Here is a 25,503-nt window from a genome sequence, read left to right as displayed (position 1 = left end):
CAAATAAGCTTCTTGACAGAAAGGACCAGATAACCATCCTCATATGAATGGCCTCCGTGACCTGTGAATGCAAAAACAAAATGTCCCCCTCAAAATATTTCACAGTGAGCATAGATATTTCTCAAAATGCGCTTCATCTTTTTTATACCAAATACAACCCTGATTAGCATGTCCAGATAAGGCATTTAAATGATCTATGGCAATTTTGAGTCACCCTTATTTGTGGCACACCCACAGAACTCGCTTCTTCTTTGCAACCCATCCACAGACGCCCAAATTCCACATTTGTGTAGGCAACTTTGAATGGCAGTTAAAAAAAAACACTTATTTCGCAGCCCATAGTGGCAAGATACACCTGCTTCTTATTCAGAGGTGGTTTGCCACCTTAGTAGTAGTTTTATACTATTATTTTACACACTATTTACTATTTACACTATTTTGTACTACTAGTTATAATGGACACTACGTTGGAAAGTGGTCATGTAGATTAAGCTTTTCGTAGATTCTTTTAAAGCCATCTACCAACATGTTGTGGTCAATGACCAATGCCTGCAGTGTCCAAAGAGCTACCAGACCATACCTACAATATAATGATGCATATTGCTGCTGAATGTCTGCCCTCTGTTAATGTCCCAGGGAAACAAGAAGCTTCAGATTCCTCTATATTGTTCCAGAGGCTTTCATTCCACTTCTAAAGAGAAGAAAGGAATTGACGATTTTTTTACTTAGGGTTTTACTTAAAGGAATACTTTGGAGTGCAAATGAGAGGGACACACAGAACAGTTAATGTTTCTGGAATTCAATAAACAATTGAACCACAGAACCCCGAAGAAAACCATAGGGAGCCATAGGGAGAACATGTAAACTCCACACAGAAGGGTTGAAGCCAGGACCTTAAACCTATAAGGCAGCACTATCCACTACACCTCTGTGGCATGGAGTAAACATTATTAACATTAGACAACATTATAAGTATTAAATATTAAAGGCCTTTTTGGAAGAAAGTATGGGCATGCTGTAAAGCTAAAAAAGATGTATAGGTTTCTAAATAATATAGATGTAAACATTCCAAATAATAATGACATTCCTCATATCAAAGTTACATAGGGCTATGGGTTAACATAACATGTTTTTTTGTATTCTGAGATTCTTTGAATTATTCCATAAAAATACAGCGCATATAAGCTGCAAAGGGCTGCTGCCTTTCTTGAACTTTAACAATGTGCTTTAATAATGTTTTCTGACATTATCACACGCTTGCATTAACATTTGACATTAGTAAAATGTCAGCAATAAATATAGGAATACATTATTCTGTTTTTTATGTAACATACACACTGTGATTTCTACATAACAAATCAAATCTCCAAAGATGTGTATGAATAACAAACTTCCACCTAAAAATAAAAAGTCTATAACAAATGTTATGCAATGTATGAAATACAATATTAAAATATCATATTTTGTAAAGCAGAATATTTGGAATGCAGTCCTAAAAAATATTTCCTAAACTCATCTTATGGTTGATAGTATCCTTCTATTAACTGTATTGCTGTTTACATTGTTTTTGGTTTTGGATTACACAATTGGGTGTGAAGCTATTCATTTGTACAGTTTTTAAACATGAAAAAGGATATTTTACCTACGCACTAAAACGTCAGAGGTCAATTAGCACGAAGGGGGGGGAATCTGCACAAAAAATGATTTACCATTTAAAAGTTATTCAGAGGTTAAAAATTAGACCTTCCCTTCATATGGGCCTGGGTGAAACAACTGCTTTGTTATGAGTTGTCCCTTTTCTGTTGATGTTATGAATTGCTCATTTGAATCCGTACTGCTGATGTTTTGTTTTGTATACCATGTACAGTACAGTATGTCCGCGCACTCTTTGGGAAACGTGTGTGTACACAAATGTGTTTGCGCTAAATGTGTTAACTTTACAGATGTGACCATGTCGTTGTCTCTATACTATCCCCGACGACTTTAAACTCTGTTGCCTCCCGATTTCAAACTAGACAAAAGTGTTATGGCAAATCTTCGAAAATAACTAGGTTGCCCGCATCTATCTTTTTCTGAACCTCTTGTGAATGTTGTCTAACCTGTTTGTCAGGCATATTATCACGTAATCTTAAGAACTACAGGTGCGGTCATGTGTCCACCGGAGGCCTTGAGCTCATGATGACAATTTAATAACAAAGCACTATAAACTGATAATCGCAACTAAAAGTTTGTTTATTTAAAACCAGTCACACTTTCGATTCCCACGTATGGTTGCGTTTTTTTTTCTCTCTCGGAGATTGCAGTCTTTCCTGTCTGCGATATTTCCGTTGTTGCGCAGTGAGAATCTGATTTTCCAGGCGGAGGCTTGAGTTGCAGTGCTTGCCGCTGAACTGAACTGAATACCTTGCTGGGTTGTCCGGAGTTTGCAGGGAGTTGATATGGATACTTTGAACAGTGAAACTGCAACAGATTCCGCTGTATGCAGCACTTTTGCCAAAGCTGCACCGGATTTCTCCAGGCAAATGCTAGACTTAGATGAAGATGAGGACCTGGAGGTTTTCAGCAAGGTAAGAAAAGGGTAATAAGAGACTGTTTTCCATGACAAGATAAAAAAAAAGTTCCCGTGAAGAGCTGAATGCATCGGGAATTTGCTACGTGGTTTCACTAGGCTGCGCGTTTTTTTTGACGGTGCACCGAGATTAATTCGTTCGAAGTTGCTTTAGACATTTCACGAGGTTCAAATGTATTTGCGAGAAAGAACTGTTTACACTCCACTTGTAGATTCACGATGCCAGGTTTGACTTCACTTCTTGGTATGGCTTAAAAATAACACGTAAAAATGGCAGATGCAAGACAAGCGCATATTTAGTTTTATTGGCGTATCAAAGTTCAAAAGCTCGGGCTTCTGTGTCAGGCGCAAGGAGAGTGAGGGCGCTTGCCAATAATTTTGAACTCTTCATAGAAGGAACAAATCAGAAATAGATTACATTCTTCACCCATACTACATACGGTACAATGTAAAAACAGTGAAGTGAGAAAGCAGTGGGAGCCTCGTTTTTTTTTATTCAAACACATGTACAGTTTCTTGTTAACTTTCTGTCGATCCCTTATTGTGATTTGTATAGTTTTATTGCAGTTATTGGCACGCGTTAGAGGGTATGTTAGCAAAACTACTTTACAGTGATCAACTTTGTATCGCAGTTCATAAAACAAAAAAAAGTTGATATAATACTTAAGTTCTCCAGAAAGCATTATTTGCTGTTCTGACACTGTCACCTTTCTGCTTTAAAGTTGAAAGGCAAATTGGGTTTAGCCTGTGTACTAATCAAGCATTATAACTAAGAACTGTCGTGCTACACAATATTTGCCATGGTCTGAATGTGGTCATGCACTGTTTGACTCATTAAATACCGATTGTTTCCTCTTATGGTTTCAAGCGAATCACTGTTGAGGGGATTTTGCTTTGCCGACTGCTGACAAGGCAGTCGCCGTGTTTTGTTACTGCTGTAGGGGATGTCATTATAAAAGCAATGATTGAAGTATACCCCGCACTGTATACGGCTTGTTTGCATACTGTAGCTATTCAGAATTTGAATAGGAAGAAAGCGTTTATTGTACAATGCAAAGTTATGTAAAAACCAGAAGTCCTGGAAAGTTTTGACTGTCACTGTTAAAAGTGAAACGTGTTTGCATATATCCATTCAGAAGAAAAAAAAATGTGGTAGTGGGTGTATTACATGATTTTAAGGTGTTTTAGCATTATATTGTTAGTACTAATAATCAGCAGCAGTTCTGTTAAGTATGAAATATGTGTATTAAAAGGAATAATAGATAATTGTTTGTTGTAATATTTAGACGCCAAAAATCGTGAAAGTCCATCAGGCCTATACAGTACATTAATTGAAAATATATGGAAACTTCATATTTATGTAACAGCAGCCATTTTCCCTGAAACATTTATAAGGGTGTTTTTTAAGAATTCAGTTGGTGTTTCAATTGAAACATACTATTCTTCATTGGTGTAAGAAATTATAGGATTTATCTTTTCTTTTGAACAGCTTTAATTGAAACAGGGCATTAAATTAAATTGTGTAGTGCCACATGTAATTGTAGTTTATTAATGCAAAATATGACTTTTTTATATGAAGTTTTTTTTAGGTTTCTTCTTTGGTCCCCTGTAAAGTCTACTTTGTCATTAATCAGCTCATATTTCACAATATGAGCGGGTGGTGAAAACTGCCCAGTCCATCACTGGGGTTGCCCTCCCATCTATACAGGACATTTATGACAGACGGTGCTTGAGGAAAGCTCTAAGCATCATCAAAGACCCCACACACCCCAGCTACAGACTATATGATCCGCTACCATCTGGAAAACGGTACCAGAGCATTCGGGTCCGCACTACCAGACTCAGAAACAGTTTTTACTCCCGCACTATCAAACTATTAAACTCCCAGCCTCTCTCGCTCTCACCTATGATCTGAACCTCACAGTGCCTTCTTTCTTACCAAAAACCCAAACACACATTGAAAATCTACCTCTACCATACATGTCAAAAGCTCACTCCCCGTAATTTCTATCCCTTTATTTCATTCTGTTGATGCATGTTTTTGCACATAACCTGTTACCTTTTTGTTGTTTTTGCACACTGCCTGTTGTCTCTGTCTTTCTTTTGTTGTACAATTGTATTGTTGTTGTTGTTTTTCTTTGTACTACTTACAGTATGTCCGAGAGCTAGCTAAATCGCATTTTGTTATACCATATACCTGTATATGAGTGAACTTGAACAACACTGAGCACATTTCCCTATCTGTAAGGTGCTCTCTTATAGTATCTCGCACAAAAGCACAAGGTAAAGAGATGGTGTTGGAAGGAGGACAGAGTCATTAACCACAGTGCACAGTTAGCAATGTATGAGTGTTCAAGACCAAAGAATTAGTGAACAGATTTGTGACAACTATTTCAATAGTAGTAAAAATTAACTAAAAGTTTGGGTAGCTAAATCTTTTCCTAGCTATCAAAAAACACTTATCCCCAGCATTCCCAGCATAAAAGCATTCCCAGGGTGTACGTGATTCCCACTAATTCCATTTGGATGACCCAAACCTACATACAGTAGATGTCCTGTACAAGGCCTCCTCAACTTGTGATGCTCGCAGTCCACTCCATTCCAGAATAGTGATATACCCAGCTACTCAGTTAATGTATTGATCTTACTGATCATCAACTAATTAAGGAGCTGTTTGTAGGAAATCTGTAAGTGGATTAGAATGACCACAGTTTGAAATGGTCTGCTCTAGATTGTCTTTTATGACAGATTTGGGCGTAGAAGGCATCTCATTATTGTCATATATGTGTTAGAGGCCTGTTACCCAAAAGTTCCATTTGCTGCATAATTTTCTTTTCAAATAAAGTTTGCCTACAATTTGTCTGTAACCCTTTACTGAATCTTTTTAATGGTATTTTACATGTTCAGGATACAACTTTGACAGATGGCAGCTCCTTCAATGCTTCTATGCCAACATCCCCCTCATCAATGATTAATCAGTATAAGTTTGAGGAAGAGCCAGACACTAAAGATATATTCATTACAGTGGATTGCCCTGAGAGCCATGTGACAGCTATAGAGACCTTCATTACATACAAGATTTCAACTAAGGTAAGATTGATTTGGTGCTGAACTTCTGGTGTTTTATAGGAGTAACTAAAAAGTGCCATAACAAGAAAGAACTCAGTGGCTTTTTCTTAAAAATTTAGAGAATATATTGGGGGTTTCTCTGTTATTCCTGTCTTGACTGTTTTAGATTTTGTAACATTTAATGTGTAGTATCTATATCACAGGATTAAAGCATCTTTTTTTCAATACGTACACATTTTCATATAGATGTTAAGTCCAATCCCATGTTTTTTATCATAATTGTATGATTAACATACATAGTTCCTATCATCTTTCAAATGTTACCCTTAAACGGTTCTACCAAAAAAAAACATTAGTTAACTTCCCTGCTTTAAAAATGAATGTGAAGGGTTTCAAAGCAACCTGAATTTGTAATATAACTCGACAGACTAACTAGTGTAATGTCTGTTAAATCGGTAGAAATTAATTGAAAACATTGTTTTTTGTCTAACCTTTACTTTCTTCTTTCAGACCACTCGTAGTGAGTTTGACTCTTGTGAGTATGAAGTCCGCAGACGCTATCAGGATTTTCTTTGGTTAAAAGGCAAACTGGAGGAGAAGTATCCAACTTTAATCATTCATGTATGCGATATGCTTTAACTTCCTAAACTGTTAAACCAGAGCTTATTATTATTGTTATTATTATTATATGATTTAAACATCTTTGTTTTTGATAGCTTTTTATTATTCTTTAAAATGAACCTTTTTTCACTAATACTAAGTTCTATAAGTAAAGCACTTTCATATGCAGACTGCAACATTGTTAGAGTAGTAAAATATTTAATTTGGGGGGGTTTGTTTTTTAGGAAGAAGGCTAAAGATCTAAGTGTGCTCTTCTTTTTTGGATGACTGTATCTTTTTTTTCCTTTTAGCCACTGCCAGAGAAGTTTATCGTAAAGGGAATGATGGAAAGATTCAATGAAGATTTCATTGAGACGCGCAGGAAAGCACTTCACAGATTCTTAAACAAAATTGCAGATCATCCTCTTCTCTCTTGTGATGAAGACTTCAAATTTTTTCTCACAGCACAAGCCGAGGTAAGATTACTTCGATACACTTAAGTCAGAGTTTTATTACCATTCAGCATTAAGTAGCTCAGGGTGAAATGGATTTTGCAGAGTTTAAAGATGTGCATTTAATGTGTCCATAGTGTCCATAAACCTATTTATATTTGCATTTTTCATATTTTCCTGCTAATAAGTATTGTTATTATAATGACAACATTATTTGTTCCTCTATTAGGTATGTATTAGCAATAGCAAATGCTTATTGTAAGATTGCTAATTCTAACCCTTTTAATAGTATTTTCAAATCCTCTGATCACCTCTGTTTTGATTGTGTTTGAATTCAGGAACATCTTTGCAGGACATTAAGATGAAGCCAGTGTTACCTGTTCACCTGTATTTCTTGCTAGTAAATTTTGCTTGTCTGTAGTGATTACATTTTTGTTTAATTTCCCGAAGGACAATGAGATACTACATTCTTCATAATCACTATTTATAATCCTTGATTTATTTCAGTGTATCAAAACTGATTATCATGCTGGTAGAGATGCTCGTTTCTGCTTGAATTTCTTTTATAAGAAGTCCTGGGTATTCTTAAATGTATTGGGTATCATCATTTCTTTGTTAATGAACTGTTCTTTGTTTTTCAAAATGTTCTTATTTTCTAGGAGCTGACTTCTCACAAAAAGCAGGGCCCTAGCATCCTAAGCAGGGTAGGAGAAACTGTGCGGGCAGTCGCTGCCTCAGTACGAGGTGTTAAGAATCGACCAGAGGAGTTCACAGCAATCGGTGATTACGTTGAGACGTTCAGTCAAAAGATGATTGTGCTGGATAAAATTACACAAAGAATTTCCAAAGAACAGAAAGGTATGGCTAAAATATTAAATCGCATATTAGCCATCATAGCAGGTTAATAAAGGCAGATCTGTGTTTCAGTCTGGGAAATTTGGTAGTTTGAACATACTTTTAAAGAGTCATCTGCCAACTCATTGTCTTTTTAATATCTTTCATAATACAATCTTTTTAGTAATGTTAGAATGTCTAACAAGGACAGAACATCTGTAAATCCTTTCTAAAAATGCAAGTGTTGTTAAGTAACATTACCTTCAGTGTATTATCAAACATTCTGTGATGGCCTTTTATTCAAAGCCAGTTATTTTTATTGAAGGTTATATGCTAGGTTTTGTCCACTTCTACATTCTGAGTATCTCCATAGTAGCAAGTAAAGCAACTCTCCCTTCATTTTGATTTAAATTGAACCAACACGGTGTTTGTCAATTTTCTTTCAGAGTATTTGGAGGAGATGAAGGAATATGGTCCAGTTTATATGCTGTGGTCTGGATCTGAAGTAGAACTTGGGGATTCTCTTAAAGATATGGCTAACTGCATCGACAAATGCTGCAGAGAAACTGAGGAGCAAGTGAATGCACTGTCTGAAAATGTGGTTCCAGTTCTGCATGAATATGTTCTTTGTGCAGAGACCTTAAAGGTATGTTTCTCGTTTATAAAGACACGTCTTGCATATTAAACTCTTATGGCAGTCCACATCATTTAATGTATTTAAGGGAATCCCATCAAGGGCACTTAAATAATAGGAACTAGGTGTGCGATGTTGGTTTTACTTAAACAGATTTTGGCAGAAACTGTAAGGAGAAGATGATTATTTAAATTACAGTAAACCCACCCTTTAATAGACTTTGGATTTAATGGACAAACTCTGGTAAGGAGTGTTTTTGCCTGCTAAAGAAGGGTGGTGTTGAATTGCGATCCAATACATGAAATTTCAGAGACAGTGATGGATGGATTTAGAGATTTCACTATAACTTTATGGTATAGTGAATAAAAGAACCTATGGTGAAGCTTTGAGTGCACCCACTGAAGAGATGGAAGCATTCGTTAAGGAAATTAGTAAATGAATCCAAGTTGAAGACATCATATTATCCCAGCTGTACAAGGCTGATGTCTCGATGAGACTGGCCTCTTCTGGCGTTCACACCCTGAAAATATCCAAGCGCTAGATGTCTGTGCTAGGACCTAAAATCAGCAAGGAAAGGATCTCTCTATTACTGTGTGCAAATGCTGATGGCTCACTCAGATTGCCACCCGTAGCAGAGCCCAAGGGTCCTCAAGGATATGATGAACAAGCTTCCAGTAGTCTATTACCATTCCAAAACTCTTGGTTTACTTCTGACTTTTTTTTCTCATAAATGATTTTTATGAGCCTGAAATATGTCATTGGTGATTTAATAGACAGCTGGCAAGACCGGACACCCCTTTCCCCTGTTAGTCCAGTAAAGCAAAAGTGTATTGTACTGTAACTCAATACAGTGTATTTATATGAACAGTACAATAAAGTAATATTAGTGCTGTGCATTAAGTATTTACATATCCATAAAGCATATACTGTATATAGTGTATATTTTTCTCATATAACAGAGTGTTTTTGGTTCAAACGGACACCTCTTTCGCCTTTATAGTTTGTTAAACTGAGGGTTTATTGTATTTCATTATGGGTTAAATATGTTTATAATTTTATCATTACTACAGACTTCAAAGATAGCTGTGAAGTCATAATTTTTTACAAAATAACAGTTTGGGTCTCACCATATACTGTCAGATTTTAATGGTTCTTCACCTTGTTAACAAGCTTTCAGTTTTTAGGCTGTACTAAGAAGACGGGACAACATTCAAGCTGAATATGAAGCAAAAAATGATGCTTTAGCAAATAAGAAGTCAGACAGAGACTCAGTAAGTGCACAATGTTTTTTTTCTCCCGTAGTACACGTCTTTTAGCCACTTCATAAATATTAGTAGTTTCTGTCTTCACACATTTTCTCTTAGTTTTAACAAACGTATTTATGTTCTAAAACAGGCCAGTTTAAAGTTTATACACATATATTGCAAACATCTATTAACTTTAAAAGGTGGTCTGAATATTTAAAATAGTTAAACTAAGCACTCTGTCATAGAAGGTCAGATGTTTTTGACGTTATGTGTTATGTCAGCAGTAAAATCATAGTTTTGAGGCAATAGGATGATACCACTCCAAAATTGATATAAAATTTGAGGTTTGATATTTGAAACATTCAATCTCGCTTGTCATCTCAGAGGTTTTTACATTTATGGTGAGGAATTGAGTGCACACTTCTCATTTCTTTCAGGAAGAAAACATAGAATGGACAGTAGTTAAGTGCAAAAGCACAATTAAAATTCAATAAAATACTAAGAAGAATATGCAGTATAGTTAAACTACAGATAAGCTGTTTCTTCTGGACTGATAAGATACTGTTTCAAAATAAATAGAAATTGGAAACAAAATGAAATTAGCTGCTTCATTTTAGTTGTGATCATTTCTGCCTACAGTTAGGAATGATTTCAAAGAGAATTTTAGTTCTTTGTAAGTGTGGTAAAGTGTGAACTCCAATAAACGTATATTTTTTGTGACACAAGAAAGAGAGTGGTGTTCAGACGGTAAAAACTGAAAAGTGTGTTAGACAAAGGCCTTCAACTTGTGCTTTGTAAAATCACTTTCATTACTCAGCATAATTTCTTGGTACTATTCCATTATAAAGGTTTACATTTAGGAAGAAAGGTCTGTCTGTCAAAGAAGGTTTATTGTCTTAACTATATGATTTAGAATTGACATTATACATGGGTTTTATTTAGAATTTGAGGTATCAAAGTAATCTCTTCTAAAAATAGCCCAATAGCCCATGTGCCCAACATAAAGCACAAATTGTAGATTTAGTTTTGAAAATTGTGCTGTGCATACACATACAGCCTTTTTGATGTAATGTGTTACAATTTGTGTTGTAAGTAATTTGGGACAGAAAAAATGAATTATTTTTTTTCTTTTTTGTTGTTAATTTATACTGTTTTCATCCAATGTCCACTGTTAAAAGTTGTCTAGAGCGATTTAAATGATGTATATATATGCTTTGGAGCATATACATTTGTAGCAGTCTCTTGCTAAAAATTCCTGAGAAGTTTTAAATAAAGTCTGACACCTTGCAGTAATCAGTACCCTAAACAAACAGAAAATCAGTTTTACCAAATAAAATAAGTGTTTGAAAAGCAGTGTGGGAAGATGAACTTGCAAGGGATAAAAAGTTTTAAATGATTTAAAGAACTGAAATGTTGCAGAAGTGTTTTTTTTTCCTACAGCTTAAGATATGCTAACTTGTTTAAAATCAGGATTGCTTACTGTCACAGCTAATGATTAACACATCCACTGTGTCACTAGCTGAAGGACTCTGATCTAAGCTTTGTCTTTGGGGGTTTCCTCGGCAAAAACCCTGAAGAAGCCAAACAGCAGAAGCAGCAGAAACTTGATGGTGAAATTGAAGAGGTACACTGAGAGCATAGAAAATGCTGCAGAGCTGCTTAGTCTTGGGCTTTGGCTTTCTTCTGATGTTAACTTGAGTTGGTAATGTTTTAAAACTTTGTATTTCCTTAACCAAGTCTGGTATGATGCTTAATTAAAAGAAGTGATCTTGCCATCCTGTAACTTGTCAGGTTGTTCTAAATTGTCCAGCAGAGTTGCATGGATGTTACAGGTTTAAGTCAATATTTAAATCTGTATTTGTCCTTTCAATATCAAATTTGCTATCCCTATCATTTGATATTAAAGTGTATGAATGATACGTGTTGTCAGGCACGCACAAGCTCAGCAAATGCTTCCTAGTAAACCGTGCTATTACCATAAACTTCAGGCTTTCTAGCAAGATTAAATGCTGTTTAAAATATACCATGGGTGATAGGCAAAAGCATTTCAACATTTTTCCAGGCATAAACTGTTCCGTTGAATCACTGGATATTTTTTTAAATGAGTCATTATTGCCACACAAGTTTTTGAAAACAAAATCTGTTTTGATTTGGTGGTTTTGCCAGAACTTGATTTCTTAATGCTTTAAAATGCTACCAACTCAGGATGTTAAGGGCCCCATCATTAAAACGTCGAGTCAGTGAAGAGAGATCCACATCAGGTTGAGAACAAATTGATTTCTCTGTTAAGTAGCATTTTTTTTTAGTTTTGCAGGATCCCTTAATCCTGTTCTGGGAACAGATTATTTCTGAAGATAGCTTGCTGTGCAAACAAGTAATATGTATATAGAGCAAAAAGGATAAAGGGATTTTATTGCCTTTCATGTAAATGTTCTATTTTTTAATGCATAAACTATGTAATGCAACGATAAATCCATGTGTATATAGGATTAATATGGTGGCAGTTTTTTTTTTGCATTTTTATGCAGTAAAGACATTTCATCTTGGATTCAGCTGCAAGGATAATAGGCTGATGTACAGGGGCAATATGTTTTAATTACAGTATACAATATGTGCAGTAAAATTAGGTGGATTTGTGAGGAACTCTCTTGCAAGTTTTTAAGGATGGGGCACTTATCATACCATGCTAAAATTCTTAATACATTCTTATTCCCTCTAATATGGCTTTGCTTCCTTGTCCTCTGTTAAAGCAACTGTGCAATTTAATAAGGCTGTTCCTCAAGTACTGACCTGTATTTAAAAAAAAACTGCTTTTATGTGTGGACACGAGGAGTTTAGCGATTTAACATTGCTTTGAGCGTTTTTGGGCTTAACATTTTGCAGTTTTTTTCTTTCATTCTCTACTGAAGGATGTGACTAAGCTTATTCATAGTGAAAACACATTTCTTATCATCTTTTGTTACACAAATATACTCAATCAGTTTATATACAATAAAATCCAGTCAGAGTAATACAGTTTGTATCACAGCAAAACTGTCATTCTAATAAATAGGTTTTAGTTTGTGCCACCTGAGGTTTTATTTGATCAAATCTAATTATTTTTGTATGAAAGTGTAAGACTAGAAACAGACTCCTGTAAGTCATGCATTAACCCCCGTGCATAGACTGGTCAGGTTCTTACCTTTGTAACCAACCAAAGCATATACTACAAATTTACTAGCACTTAAAGAGTGAGTAAAGAGCAGTATGCTTTACAGGTGTCTAATTTGTTAATAAATGTTTTGATGTGAGTAACTGTAATAATATTGACATCCATTAGATGGCAGCTAAGTCAAAGGTAAACATTGGTTGAGTATTCTAAGCTTTAGTCTCCTACTTGCCTGTTTCATTATATTTATCATTTGAATTGTTCACCTATAAACCATATACTCTAAAGAAAAATGTTAAATTTTGATCACATGTATCATTAGTGTACAAAGATGCAAATACTGTCAGAGTGCGCTATATATTGTGTTTGATATTGGGAGGTCTGTTCCTACATGAACATTTAGAGTTATCTCTGGAGTGTTCTGATGTGACATTCTAGAGCAGTCATAATGTCCAATGAACAGCCCTTTAAATAAGGGTATTAAAACCACATGAGGTAGAGCATGCCTGCTCTCCAGTAGACCAGAGCTTGCTGTTCTATATAGCAGACTTGTATACACACGGCAGCCTTTTTTCTGTTGTATTGTAGATAGGCATGTTAAGGTTTTTTTTTCATACTGAGCCCCTGAATGCAAATTTAATAGTAGTGAAAAACATTCTGCTGCATTTATTAGCACAATTGTCAGGGGATGGATGATTTAAAGGAGGTTTCTTCTTATATTAAATAGGAACTTTAGCTTCTAGGGGCTAAATCATTCATTTAAATTGTATATAATGCTGCTGTCTTAAGTGTTCCTGATATATCTTTGCTTAGAGTTGCGTATACATGGAATTGATTGACATGTCACATTATGAGCCAGAGGAAAAATTGTGCAGGTACTTGAATCTTACTAGAATAAACACAAAACAATTTGAAAGACTGAACAACAATGATTGAACCACTGATTAATCTTTGTCTAGACCATTGTCCTTCAGTTGCTTCATGGTCTTCTGGGATTCAGAACTGTTTGTGCTTCACTATAGAAAAAGTCTTGGCACTGTGTTTGGTCTCTGGTACCATGTTTTTTCCAGTGTTAGAATTTTCGGGTTACTTTTTCCAATGGCTTTTATTAGGAATCTCTATTTCAGCATCAAATCATGGTGCAGCAGTTCATGTATTGTCTTTATGGTCATTTGTCAGCGGCTATATCACCCTGAAACTCACAACTGGCAGCCCACTGAAGCTCAGCAGGTGTGAGCCTGGCCAGTACCTGATGGGAAACTTCCTGGGAAATCTAAGGTTGCTACTGGAAGAGGTGTTAATAGGACCAATTGGGTACACTCACCCTGTGTTGTGTGTGGATCCTAATGACCCACTATAGTGATAGGAACACTGTTCTGTTAAAAAAAAGTTCTGTCTTTTAGAAGAGCCATAAAACCAAGGTCCTAACTCTCCATTGTCATTAGAAATCCCAGGAGTTTCTTTAGAGGAGTAGGGGTGTTACCCCGGTGTCCTGGCCAAATTTCCCCCTCACCTTTATCAATCATAGCCTCCTAATAATCCCTATCTATGAATTGGCTTCATTTCTCTGTTGTCCTCCCCACTGATAGCTGATGTGTTTTAAGTGTACGGGCACATTTTGGCTGCCATCGCATCATCCAGGTGGGTGCTACGCACTGGTGGTGGTAGAAGGGAGTCCTCATGGTCTATTGTGGGACACCGTTTGCTCGTGTGAATGCAGTGATATCTACACTAAATGAGTACTCTCCAGGTTAGCATTTTAAATTACTTTGTTCTTAATTGACTCATCTGGCTAAATGAAATAATGTGAGTTCAGTCTCACTGATTCTTCATTATGAAATATAGTAGTTTGTGTTCTTGTAACATTCATGTGGTATGTTCAGTATTGAGGCTCTTGCTTCGTGATGCACAACATCTGTAGTTTGGAATTCTGAATGCTTTGAATGTGATACTTTAAACTGAGTTTCAATATATTTTTCCACCTCTTTCAGCTTAAAGAAGACATTGAGAAGCTTGAAGATAAAGTGGAGTGTGCCAATAGTGCTTTTAAAGTAGACTGGGAAAGGTGGCTGAAAAGTATGCAAGGTGATCTGAAAGCTACATTCCTGAACATGGCTGACACAAATATTAATTATTATGAAAAGGTGAGATTTTAAGGTGAAAAGAACCAAGTTTTGTCGTTAACTTTTCTAGCCTTGGTGTAGAATTGTTTCAGTGAAGTATGTTTGCTTAACGTTTTTCTTTCTTTCTATTATTCTTTCTTTTATTATTTATTTCTTACAGCGGTTTATATTGTTTGTGACCTACTTTGGTGTGTAAACTTGAAAGAGTGGCTAAACTGTCCTGTTTTTTTAATGGAGTTTCTGTGTTCATTTCAAACTATATCAGCTGGATTCGTAAGACATCAATTGCATAGTGTAATAATTAGGTATAGATAAAAATGTTACACTTCAGAATGGGAGACAAATATGGCATGTTAGTTACTGTACTGTATGTGAAAATTATACTGTACTAGAACCTTTGTAGTTCAAAGTCTGGCTACTTTTGTTTTGTCAGTAATAAACTAATAAGGAATGTGTAAGGTATTTACTAGCACTCAACAAGCAGTCATTCAGTAATAAGGTATTAAGACATCCTTTTTCTAAAAAGTGTAGTTTTAATACTAAAGTACAATTATCCTAGTGCTAAGTCTTGCAGCACCTGCAGTTTGTGTACTTACCACATGAGGGTTGTAGTGGTTCCATGTAATTTAAAATTTAATGTCCAAAGTGGATTTTTAGGTTGTAAGTATGCAACTATTTTATTAAAATATTATAAAATATATTTTATTGGCCATATAAATTGACACCCTAGAAGTTTCAATATTTCAATATTAATCCACTGAACCATTAAAAAATGTGGCATTGATTTTCTTAATTACAAAATGTAATGTCAGAGAGTTTGCAACATTGTGTGACAACACATGTTTTAGACAAGGCTTTGATAGTGACATTATATGACCAAGGACATATTTTGAAAAAGAGACAATTTTGATGTATTAATTTAATGTGATAATGGTTAAAGCTTTTGAATTATCAGGTGTATTTGAAGAAAGATACAGTACACATAACAATACAAATGACTTATAGATACGTATAGTACATGTATGAATTGTAAATAAATGAAAGTGCATTTTTTAAAATAATACTTATATACCCAAGCAACCACTAAGCAACTGAGATAATCCGAAATAAAGATAATGAGAATTAAAATATAATCAGCTAGCTTTAAATGGTGAAGCTATAAACAAATTATTTTGCAAGTTCAGAAATGTATATACAGTCCATACAGAGAGTCAGATATACCCTTTCTTCTTATACCCAAATATACCCTTTCTTCTTTTAAGTCTTTGTCACACTTATATTAATCTCCAAATGTGCTACAGAGGTAGCAGAAGGCATCTGGTCTGATAGTATTGATTGCTTTACTGTAAATGTCTGCTGGAATATTTTCCAAAGGGTTTATTATTTCATAGGTAGGTAAGACTGAAGTGATAAGCAATTAATGGCTTGAGGCTTTTAATGATTTATGTAAGATGAAGTGACCCCAATAAAGAAAAGCTTTGCAATACTCGTTTAGATTCCTGGATTAGGCACACGGTTCACAGAATTCTTAAACCTTCAAGGAAGTGCAATTCTTCTGTATGCAGCTGTCACTGCAATAATGTGCCCTGCTTAGCCTGAAGAGAAGGCAGTGGCAGTGCTCCGCTTTGAGGTCATGGGGATATATATTTTTACAGTGCCAGAACTGGAATATTAAAGTGACAGTAAGAACGCAGAGCCTGTACTGAAAAGTCTTGAGAGCCAGATGCGTGTTCCTTCTAAATTTATCTCCACACTTAACACAACAGTGAGGGAATTTGTATCTCGCAGTCTACCTGCAGCTGTGAGGGCTAGGTAGATGGGGTTTGACATTTGGCTGGTCAGCATGGGTATTCTCATTGATTTCATTTCACACTTAGTTTACTTTTAACTTGCTTCCCCCAGCCTCAGTGAATCCTGATAGCTCTCTAGCTCATTTTCATCCAAATGAAGACAAAATACTTTTCTGAAAATGACTCACCATGTCTCCTCCACACCTCCCATCTTCCACATGTTTTTTTATTTCATTTTTTATTAAGCACTGTATACGGCATGTGTTACCTCTGTATGAGCTACCAACTTCAGGGGATTGCCATGGAGACACCATAGCAACAAGAAAATTGAGGATTTTAAAGAGAAGTATCCTTTTACTAAATCACTCTCACGGTTCAAATATTTTTCCCTAGTTTTTTTATTGGAATTGTATAAGGTACATGGATGGTTTTAGATGTATTTTGAACAGGGAAGAATCCACATGTGTTGTTTCCTGAGCACATTTACTGTATCTTCTTTAACAAGCAAGAGGAAGGTTTTGCTGGCAATCTTTCCTCATCTAAATCCCCCAACCACCACTCACTCCCCCTTTTTAGCAGTCTCAAAGCTGAGTATATTCTAGGCATTCTGACACACAGCTTCAGCGTCGACAATGTACAGTATGTTTGCTCAGTCCTAATCATCTCCCAGTAAAGATTTGTGATAGTAGTTTCTTATTGTTTCTTCCTTATCCTCCTATCCTCCTGCCTGGCTCTTCATATCCCAGTAGTGTTTCAGTGGGGTTAAGACCAGCATATCAGTTTCAGAGCCTGATTATCTCCTTTTCCTATGGAAGCCATACAGTAGCACTGTTACACATTCTGAGGCTTTCCCGATTGCATAGTTGTCAAGCCAGTACCTTGTTTTGGTGTGTACAAGAGGTTAGTGGAGGAAAGAAACACGTCATCTCACTGTATTTTTAAAATTGCCGGAAAGGAACTGCACTGTCATGGGAGCACTTTAACTACCTTAAATATGCTGTTTATTGTCTAGAGTGGCAAAGGAATGACCATATGACAATAAATCCAGTTAATACAGTTATTATTATGATGATGAAAGGGCTCTGTAAACATTTTTGTTCTCTCTTTTGTGAACATCTGACTGTCTCTCTTGAATTTGTGAAATGACTTAATTTACAGCTGCATTTGGCTGACATCTCAAATTTGGTGCATGTAACTATTGTATGTCTTATACACATATTGTGCTGTTTTAAAATCTAGTGATAGATGTTCAGTTTTATTTATTTATGTTTAGCTGTGGGGTGAGTGTTGCATAATACGTCTAATTTGTGTAGCAACACTTTATGAACAGTAGCATGTAAGAACATAAGAGAGAGACTGTTTTTGTTCATGTTAAGCTGGGTTTGGGAGTGGTGGTGTAATGCAGTTGTGGAGGGTAAGGAAGTACCCTCAAGCAATATCCAGTTATCCTTCTGATAACACCCTGGATAATAAGCCTCAACTATAGCTCAAAACCCAGTCTTGGCAGACTGAAATTCTTAATGAAGACAAGGTACAGTGTCCAGCTGTGCAATTCTCATCATTTGAAACTCCAAATCTGAATAGCTCTGAGCAGCTGGGCATCCATATGGCATTAGCACAAATATCATCAAACACTATAAAGAGCTCCACAGGTACTGTAGGTCTTTATTTTTCATTTCATTCTAATGGAAAATTCTTAGATTTCTGGCAGTTTAATTCTGTTAAAGGGTATTTTAAAGTGTCTGATTATATGTAATGAACAGACTCTTCATTTGTCAGCATGGGTTTTATAGATAGCACAATCGCAAAACTAAGTCTTAACTAAAGTTTGTTAATTAATGAAATTGAGATATATACAGTAAATAAATCTGTATTGATTCTTTTTATTTATCCAGTGCTGTTTTTTTTATTTCTAGTGTTTTTTGTATATAAGGGCCTTGATAAATCACTTTATAAACTGCTTAGTTTAAGGTAATACAGAGAATTAACTCAAGGGAGATCTGTTAAGGGCCATATACCAGGGGCCAGTGCTGATCCTGGGTATGGTGGGTGTGTCTGCAGGTTTTATTCCAGCCCATACCTTAAAGAGCTTAACTAGCTGGTTAGTGCCTTAACTGTACTAATTTAATAGCTTCTCTCAGCTCTTAAGAAAGAATAGTGGTTTCCAGCATTCATTTGTTTAACTCTTGGGAAGTGTCAAGGCAAATTGTGTGTATACTATATATGATTTATGAGTGTAATTTTCTCGCACAGACTTACCAAGGTTTTTCCACTCACTTCAATTGTGCCTATAATGTTTGCTTTCTCACATTGAAGTTCAGTTAGATCTGATACATTTCTGAAAGGACTGGTGATTGCTGAGACTCCTTGGACAGACTGTGAAGTGTCATATATTTTGTATTTAACCTATATTGTTACCTTCAGCTGTTGAGTGAGTATGTGGTGCAGCAGTTAAAACCATTTACTCGTATAAGCTTTTTTTTATGAAACGTTTTTATTGAATGCAAATGAAGAAAAAGTTGTGTTTTGATAGTATGCACCCTCCTTCAATGCACTGTACCTGTCATGCCAGTAAACCCTATTTATGAATCGAAAAGGGGCAGAATAAGATGTAACAGACTTCACCATGGTAAACCAGATGGCAGGTTTTATGAATAACCCCCTTTATGCCTAAAATATATCAACAGATGGGAGGTCTAATTTAATTATCTGGAGAGGTTTAAGTGGTCACCCAACAGTTGTTTTCCTCTTTTTCTGTTGGCTCTTTCTATGTATTGCTGCATTTCATTGAATATTTGCAGTTCTTACAAACACTGCTGAGCTTGTAAGAAGGGGTAATTAAAGTATTACGCTTAGGACAAAAAACAGAAACTTTAACAGATCATGTTTTATCCTTGTTTCCTATGTATATGTACTGTAAAACGTACCTTAGAAAATTATATATGTGTTTTTTTATTGGATGTCAACATGGTTTATATTAAGATTACTGCTAGGATATTTCAAATTTAAGTATATGTGGATCCCATAGCATTTTTCATTGGCATCATTGAAAGAAATCTACATTAGCAATTCAAGCTAATATTTTTTTTTTAGGATTTGTCTTTTCTGGAAGCATTCTTTCCAAAGTTAAGAACCGCAAACCTGTGATTATTAGTTTGTTTCTTACATGCTAATAGCCACTTAGCAGGCACTGTCAGAAACATCTAAGGGAAAGGTCAGAATCAGGCTTGCATCCGCTGGTAAGCTGCCATCTTGATTAAATCTTTGTGACAGTTTGTCAGCTGCAGTGTCTTTGAATTGGCTTCAAGTCTGTTCATAATCTCAGTGATTCAGAAGAGCTTGAAAACTTGCGGTGTCAGAGGAGTGCATTGGGGCTCAGAACAAACATTAATCAAAGGCTTGCCAAATGACAAATAATAACTCAGCTTGGGACTGACCTGAGCTTGTGAATGAAATTGGATGCTAAATTTGAAGTAGTTTTGTGTCTGACTTGCTTCAGGTATTAAAAAGACCAGTTTCATTTTTGGTTTTGATTTACTGTTGCAGTGTATGAAAAAAGCATTTTAAGCAACGAGTGATCTGTCATTGGTAATTGAAGCCTGCTGATTTATAACAATGAATTTATTTTTTATTTTTTTCCTGCCAGGTTTGCACATCCTACATTACACAATAAGCAATTAACTTTTTTACTGAATTGTGTGAGCCTGAATCGAAAACATAAAGGTGTAAAGTTCCAAATTGCAATAAAGTTGATGAACACTTTTTAGAGTTTAACAATCTCTGTGTTTATTGTTCAGTGCCATCCTATTATGGGAACTGCAGTGGGGTTCTTAAATTCTGTTTTGCCCCAAGAGAATTGAGTTAAACATTCTCAGTGGGGAGGGAGAAAAGGGTCAATCAAAGCCAAACCATGCTTTTCCCTTTGCTGCTTCATTAAGATTTAATTGATTTTCTCTTTGAGGAACAAATGGCATTATATTGTGTTATTGAATTAGCTATGACTGTCAGAAACGTTTCTTAAGTAAATAAGCAATTTGAATTATTAAGGCTATATTATCACACATTTTCAGTACAAGCAGAGATAGGGGATGTTAATATATGTCTGCTTTTAGTTCTTAAATGCTTAAATTAAAACCTTAATTGTTATTAACATTTTATTTTGAATACTGCCTGTATTACTGTGATCTGGTGGCCTTTTGATGAAAACTATATGAAGAAACTCTACCTTAATTTCTGTTTCATGTTTTGCAGTGTCTTGCCATATGGGAGTCCTTCCTCATTTCCCAAAAAAATGAGCTCAGTGTGGAGAATGGCAGAGATGAGTAATTCTAGGACAGCCTCCGGCACTCTTAACAACTGACCAAAGCAGTACCCCAGGTTACTTAAGGACATTTATATTGAATTGTGTTTTTTTCCACCCATTTATTTTTATATTATAAAAATACAGACCATGATGCATTGCCAAGAATTCTGTCTAAAAGTCAACCTCAGGGTATTCAAGTGCCACAATACATTGGATCAGGATACTCAGTTCCACATATGTGGCCTTGTTCATAAAAGATGCATAAATAAATACGAATGAACTGTGGGGAAAACTGATGCACATGCAATTGGTATTTCTGTTCTACTTATATAGGATGGAAAACGTTAAGAAATATTTAAGTAGTGGTTGATTTCTTTTTTTCCCCACTACACATTCCTTAGCTTTGTAAAAAATAAAATGAAAAATAGAAATTAGAAGCATTAGCAGTAAGCGGTTAGTTGTGTAAGCAAACCTAGCTAGGTTAAAAATGTGATTAAACTTCAGTGTGTGTTTTTGTAAGATTAACTAGGTCACTGATGCATGGCTTCAGTTGTGCATTTATTATAGTGACTTGTCTTTGGTCACCGTTAATCCATTCCTCTGTGTTACACGGGCTTCTTGTGAATACATGAGTTGATTTTTGCCCTACTTTGGGCTAATTAATATTTTATATAAAAAGTCCTTGCTTTATAAATGCATGTGACAAAACCATTTTGCCTAAACTGGTGTTATTCTTTAAAATTGTTGTCCATGTTGGCTTGCATAACAGAGTAATTTTTACGGGGAGAATTACTGAACGTAATCTTACGATTCACAATGAGCATCCGTGCATTCGTATAAAATTAGATCAGAGAAAAACAATCCCAGTTTGATTCATGTCGGCCTTAAAAACTGCTCTGCTGTCAAGGATTTCTCTATCAAAAAGCTGCCTCTTCTCATGTATCTGATAGATGCATACTTATCTTTCTTTGATGGTGCCCAGCAGAGTATTCAATATAGCTACAAAAAAAGAAGCTGCACAGCTTGAGGTTTGTAATCCCTTAGCATCATTAGGTGGTGAGCATTTATTATTACTATGGTATATATCTGGGAATTTAGCTATAAACGTCATTATACTGAATCTGCAGTCCAAAGTAAAGGAAGAAAATGGTTTCGTATTTTGAAAGTGAGGCACACAGCACTTAACGTACATCTCCTGATAAGATGTTCATTTTTCTTGAGCTGGTGGCATTTGAGGTGTCAAAAAAGTAATGAAAATGTAATAGTTTACCGTAGTAACACATTTAAAACATCTGAAACATTTTGCATTTATCTTTTCACATTTGTGAAGAAAATCATTTTCTACCTTAAAGCTAGAATCCTGGATCGTTCAGGCATGTAATTTGGATGAAAAGTATACACCTAATGCAATTTCTGTTACTGACATACAATGTAAACTTTTTTTAATGATAAAATTATCCTTTTACATATGTTTTTGTTTGGTGAATTTTAAGAACTGTTTTTTTTCATTTACCCTTTTCTGAATGGCTAAATGCTGATATTTAATCGCTGGAAGTTTATTTAAATGAAACGCTTACAAAAAAAACAAACCTCAGCCACATTACATTTGTATGATATACCAGATACAAAACTGGGTTATTGGCTTGGTTTTATCACATTAAATATTAAATTGTTCTCTTTAAATTGTTCTCAGTGGCCTTGGTTTATTCTATTTATAAGTGTTTTCCTTAGTATTACAGCTGTACTGAGCTGTGTCCAATTTTATTGTTTTGAATTTTTTAATTCCACCATTACTGCAAATTGTAAATTTTCTGTTCAGTAGTATCAGTTTTGTTGACTGTTTTAGGTTGATACGCTAAAACATCATCTTCAGTCAATATGTACCTATTATATGAAATAAAACATTTGTACAAAAGCTGAGATTTCTGTGTGACTTTTTACTTGAATGATGATTAAAATCTTAATTTTTTCCTTAATTTACAACAAATTAGACGTACAGTTCATTAGCATTTAATGTGGTTACAATGTAGTACCTATTCCTACTGTGAACAGATTTTCTCAAAGCAAAAATGTAATTTCCTATGAGCATAATGCCGTGCATTTTCAGTTCTTATAATAGATTAATATTACTTTTTTATTTTGTGTTTACTTCCATACCAGCTCTGAAAATGAAACATTAATTTGAATTGTTTACTCTAAGAAATCCAAAATTATATGCAATATATAATGCAAGCAATGTACTGTATATGGGTCCCCTTCTGCACCCACATTTAGTACATTCTAGATCACTTTGGGATCCTTTGAGATAAAAACTACTACATACTCTAAAATCAGTTGCACTGATTTTCTTCTGGAGAGAAAATAAATGCAGAACATGCAAGTACGATGCTTTCTGCTTAATCAAATTACAGTGGAAGTTCATCAATGAAGCCTTTTAATTATTCTGACCCTATTTCCATCTTTCTTACTGGGCTTAAACTGATGGATACTGGTGTTCGACTTGTCCAGATTAAAGGCTGTTCAATGTTTTTCAGACTCGGCTTTGTGCCTATGCCTTTGCTTTGTGAATAAGTATGTATTTCACGTAAGAGCTAACAAAAGTCCCCGAGGTTACCATGAAGTCATACATCAGAAATCAAGCTTCAGATGAAGCGGCACCATTCTAATAAGAATAGGAAGTGGAAGAAAAGCCAGAGGTCTATATACTAGGGATTTTGCAGATCCACAAATAAATTCCTGATTGACAGTAAAGAATGGAATTGATCTGTGATTAATTGCAGTAAAGAAGGTCATGCATTGTCGAGTTCTTTTTCACTAGTACCAACAATTGTTCAGGTGCTTTATAAGTTCCCTTATAAATGATTATTCCTAATGTCTCAGTGGATAACTGAAAGTGTTAGAAAAGGTAACAAACATAAAATAATAGAAAACCAGGACAGAACAGTTTCTAAAACATACATATTGTTGTAACTTTGATTACCTGTGTTTAGCATGATTTGTGTTTAGCACTTCAGAATGAATCTAATAATTATCCCACTAGTGTGTCACATTAATGTCTTGCTCTTTATACTGAATATCAAAGAAAATTGCACTTACAGTGATTAACACTTCTCTTCATTAAAGAAAACTTTAAAACCAAAGTATTGCATTTATACACTTAATTATATTATTTACACTCACTCTGCAACCAAGTGCTCATTATGAATAAAAGCCAGAAGACCTCAGGCCTTCCAGGTGAGTCTAACGTGCCTGGGATGAAGTCATTTTACAGTCACAAATATCTCCAACCTTTTGCATAGTAGTGTAATCTTCCTGACATTTTAATACAATTGCACAACATTCAAATAGCTAATTTTTGCATCCAAAGTGAAAATTTTGAATAATAATGCATCGTTATTGTTATTGTTACTGGTTGTAACTACTGTACCTGTTATTGTTAGTGAAGATATTCTATACTAAAGAAAGGATACTAAAAATCATATGGTACATACAGTACAGTAGGTTGTTCATTTGCCATGTTAAATGTGGAGTTTAAAAAGAAAGCAAAAAAATAATATTCATAACATTTTAATATTTTGAATAATACATTTATACTGGTATTTGTAATTATAATCATGTACTTAAAATGGAATCATGCAAAGGTAAATATAAAGTACTGTCATATGAATGATTAATTGATAACAATCATTGCATTGTTTCTGGAAATCCATATTGCGGTTTTCAAATTGGTCTGAAATCGATTCTTCAACTCCTAAGGTAAAGGATCGGTTCATGTGTGTTAAGACTACCTTTGGCTTGAAATATCTTGTACTGTAAGTAAAAAATCGTACTTCTCTTGAGGTAGAGTTACAGTAGATGTTATCTACTCTATGGCATAGTTTGTTTTGCTATTTAATTTACTGATACAATGCCTTTTCAGACTTGTACAGTTTTAATTTCGTTTCTTTAAAGCTTGCTGTCATGATACTCCGAATCTCTAAGTTTCTGTTTCTAATTTGTTACTTTTTTGAAGCTTTCTATCATGATACTCTCAATCTCTTAATTGTTACATTTAATTTTAATAATGTCACATCAATATACTGTATATATAAGCTTTTCCTGAGAATAAGCTCTAGATACAGCATATAATTTAGGCTAGAATTACACTGCATAAGAATCTTTGAATGCCCTTGTGGCATGAAATAGTTAAGTCAAAACACATTAAACCGAAGTGATAAGATAAAGGCTGTCTCCTTGATCTAAGATGCTCTCTAAACTCATTCTTTGTTGACTTAAGTATCTGAAGTCAATCATTTAATCTGTTTGAATATATTAGATATAACTTTATGTTTTGCAGTTTTTTTCTTTTTTTGACAGTATTTTCAAAGTCATACTTTTTGCAAAACATTGGCTGGTTATTGCTAGGGGAAAAAATATGGTTACATGTTTTTCATTTAGGCTGCTTTCCAGTTCTTTTCACCTGAGAACCACTGGATCATTTGAGGGAACTATTTTATCAGCTGACTTTTATATTCTGTAAATAGTCTCAGTGGGTGGTGATTAGTTAATTAATGAGGTGATTGGTGAAGTGTTTAAAAGTCACATTCTCACATGGGGGGGAAGGTCATCAATTAGTAATGTTTGTATAGTAACCTCTCTAGGCATGTAGTTTGAGGTATGGAACAGGGTAATTAGGCAGGTGTTTTTCCTGGTTAACTAGTTGCCATTTTTTCCCTGCAATGTCTGGGTGTATTG

The 25,503-nt window shown here is 35.1% G+C and overlaps 1 protein-coding gene across 2 annotated transcripts; it reads left to right on the top strand.

Moving 5' to 3' along the window:
• Positions 1 to 2,164: 2,164 nt before the first annotated feature.
• Positions 2,165 to 21,907, top strand: snx7 (sorting nexin 7). Of its 2 annotated transcripts, XM_015355636.2 has the most exons (10): positions 2,165 to 2,567; positions 5,477 to 5,659; positions 6,149 to 6,259; positions 6,550 to 6,714; positions 7,350 to 7,548; positions 7,971 to 8,170; positions 9,343 to 9,429; positions 10,925 to 11,029; positions 14,545 to 14,697; positions 20,718 to 21,907. In XM_015355636.2, exons 1-10 carry the CDS (start codon positions 2,439 to 2,441, stop codon positions 20,790 to 20,792), a joined length of 1,407 nt encoding a protein of 468 aa, XP_015211122.1. In that variant the 5' UTR covers positions 2,165 to 2,438; the 3' UTR covers positions 20,793 to 21,907. The 2 variants fall into 2 exon arrangements, with proteins under 2 accessions (XP_015211122.1, XP_015211124.1); XM_015355638.2 differs by lacking the exon at positions 10,925 to 11,029 and having other exon boundaries at positions 2,166 to 2,567.
• Positions 21,908 to 25,503: the final 3,596 nt, after the last annotated feature.

This window comes from Lepisosteus oculatus, chromosome 9, assembly GCF_040954835.1.
Source record: "Lepisosteus oculatus isolate fLepOcu1 chromosome 9, fLepOcu1.hap2, whole genome shotgun sequence".
Lineage (NCBI taxonomy): Eukaryota > Metazoa > Chordata > Actinopteri > Semionotiformes > Lepisosteidae > Lepisosteus > Lepisosteus oculatus.
This window is presented reverse-complemented; position numbering and strand designations above follow the sequence as displayed.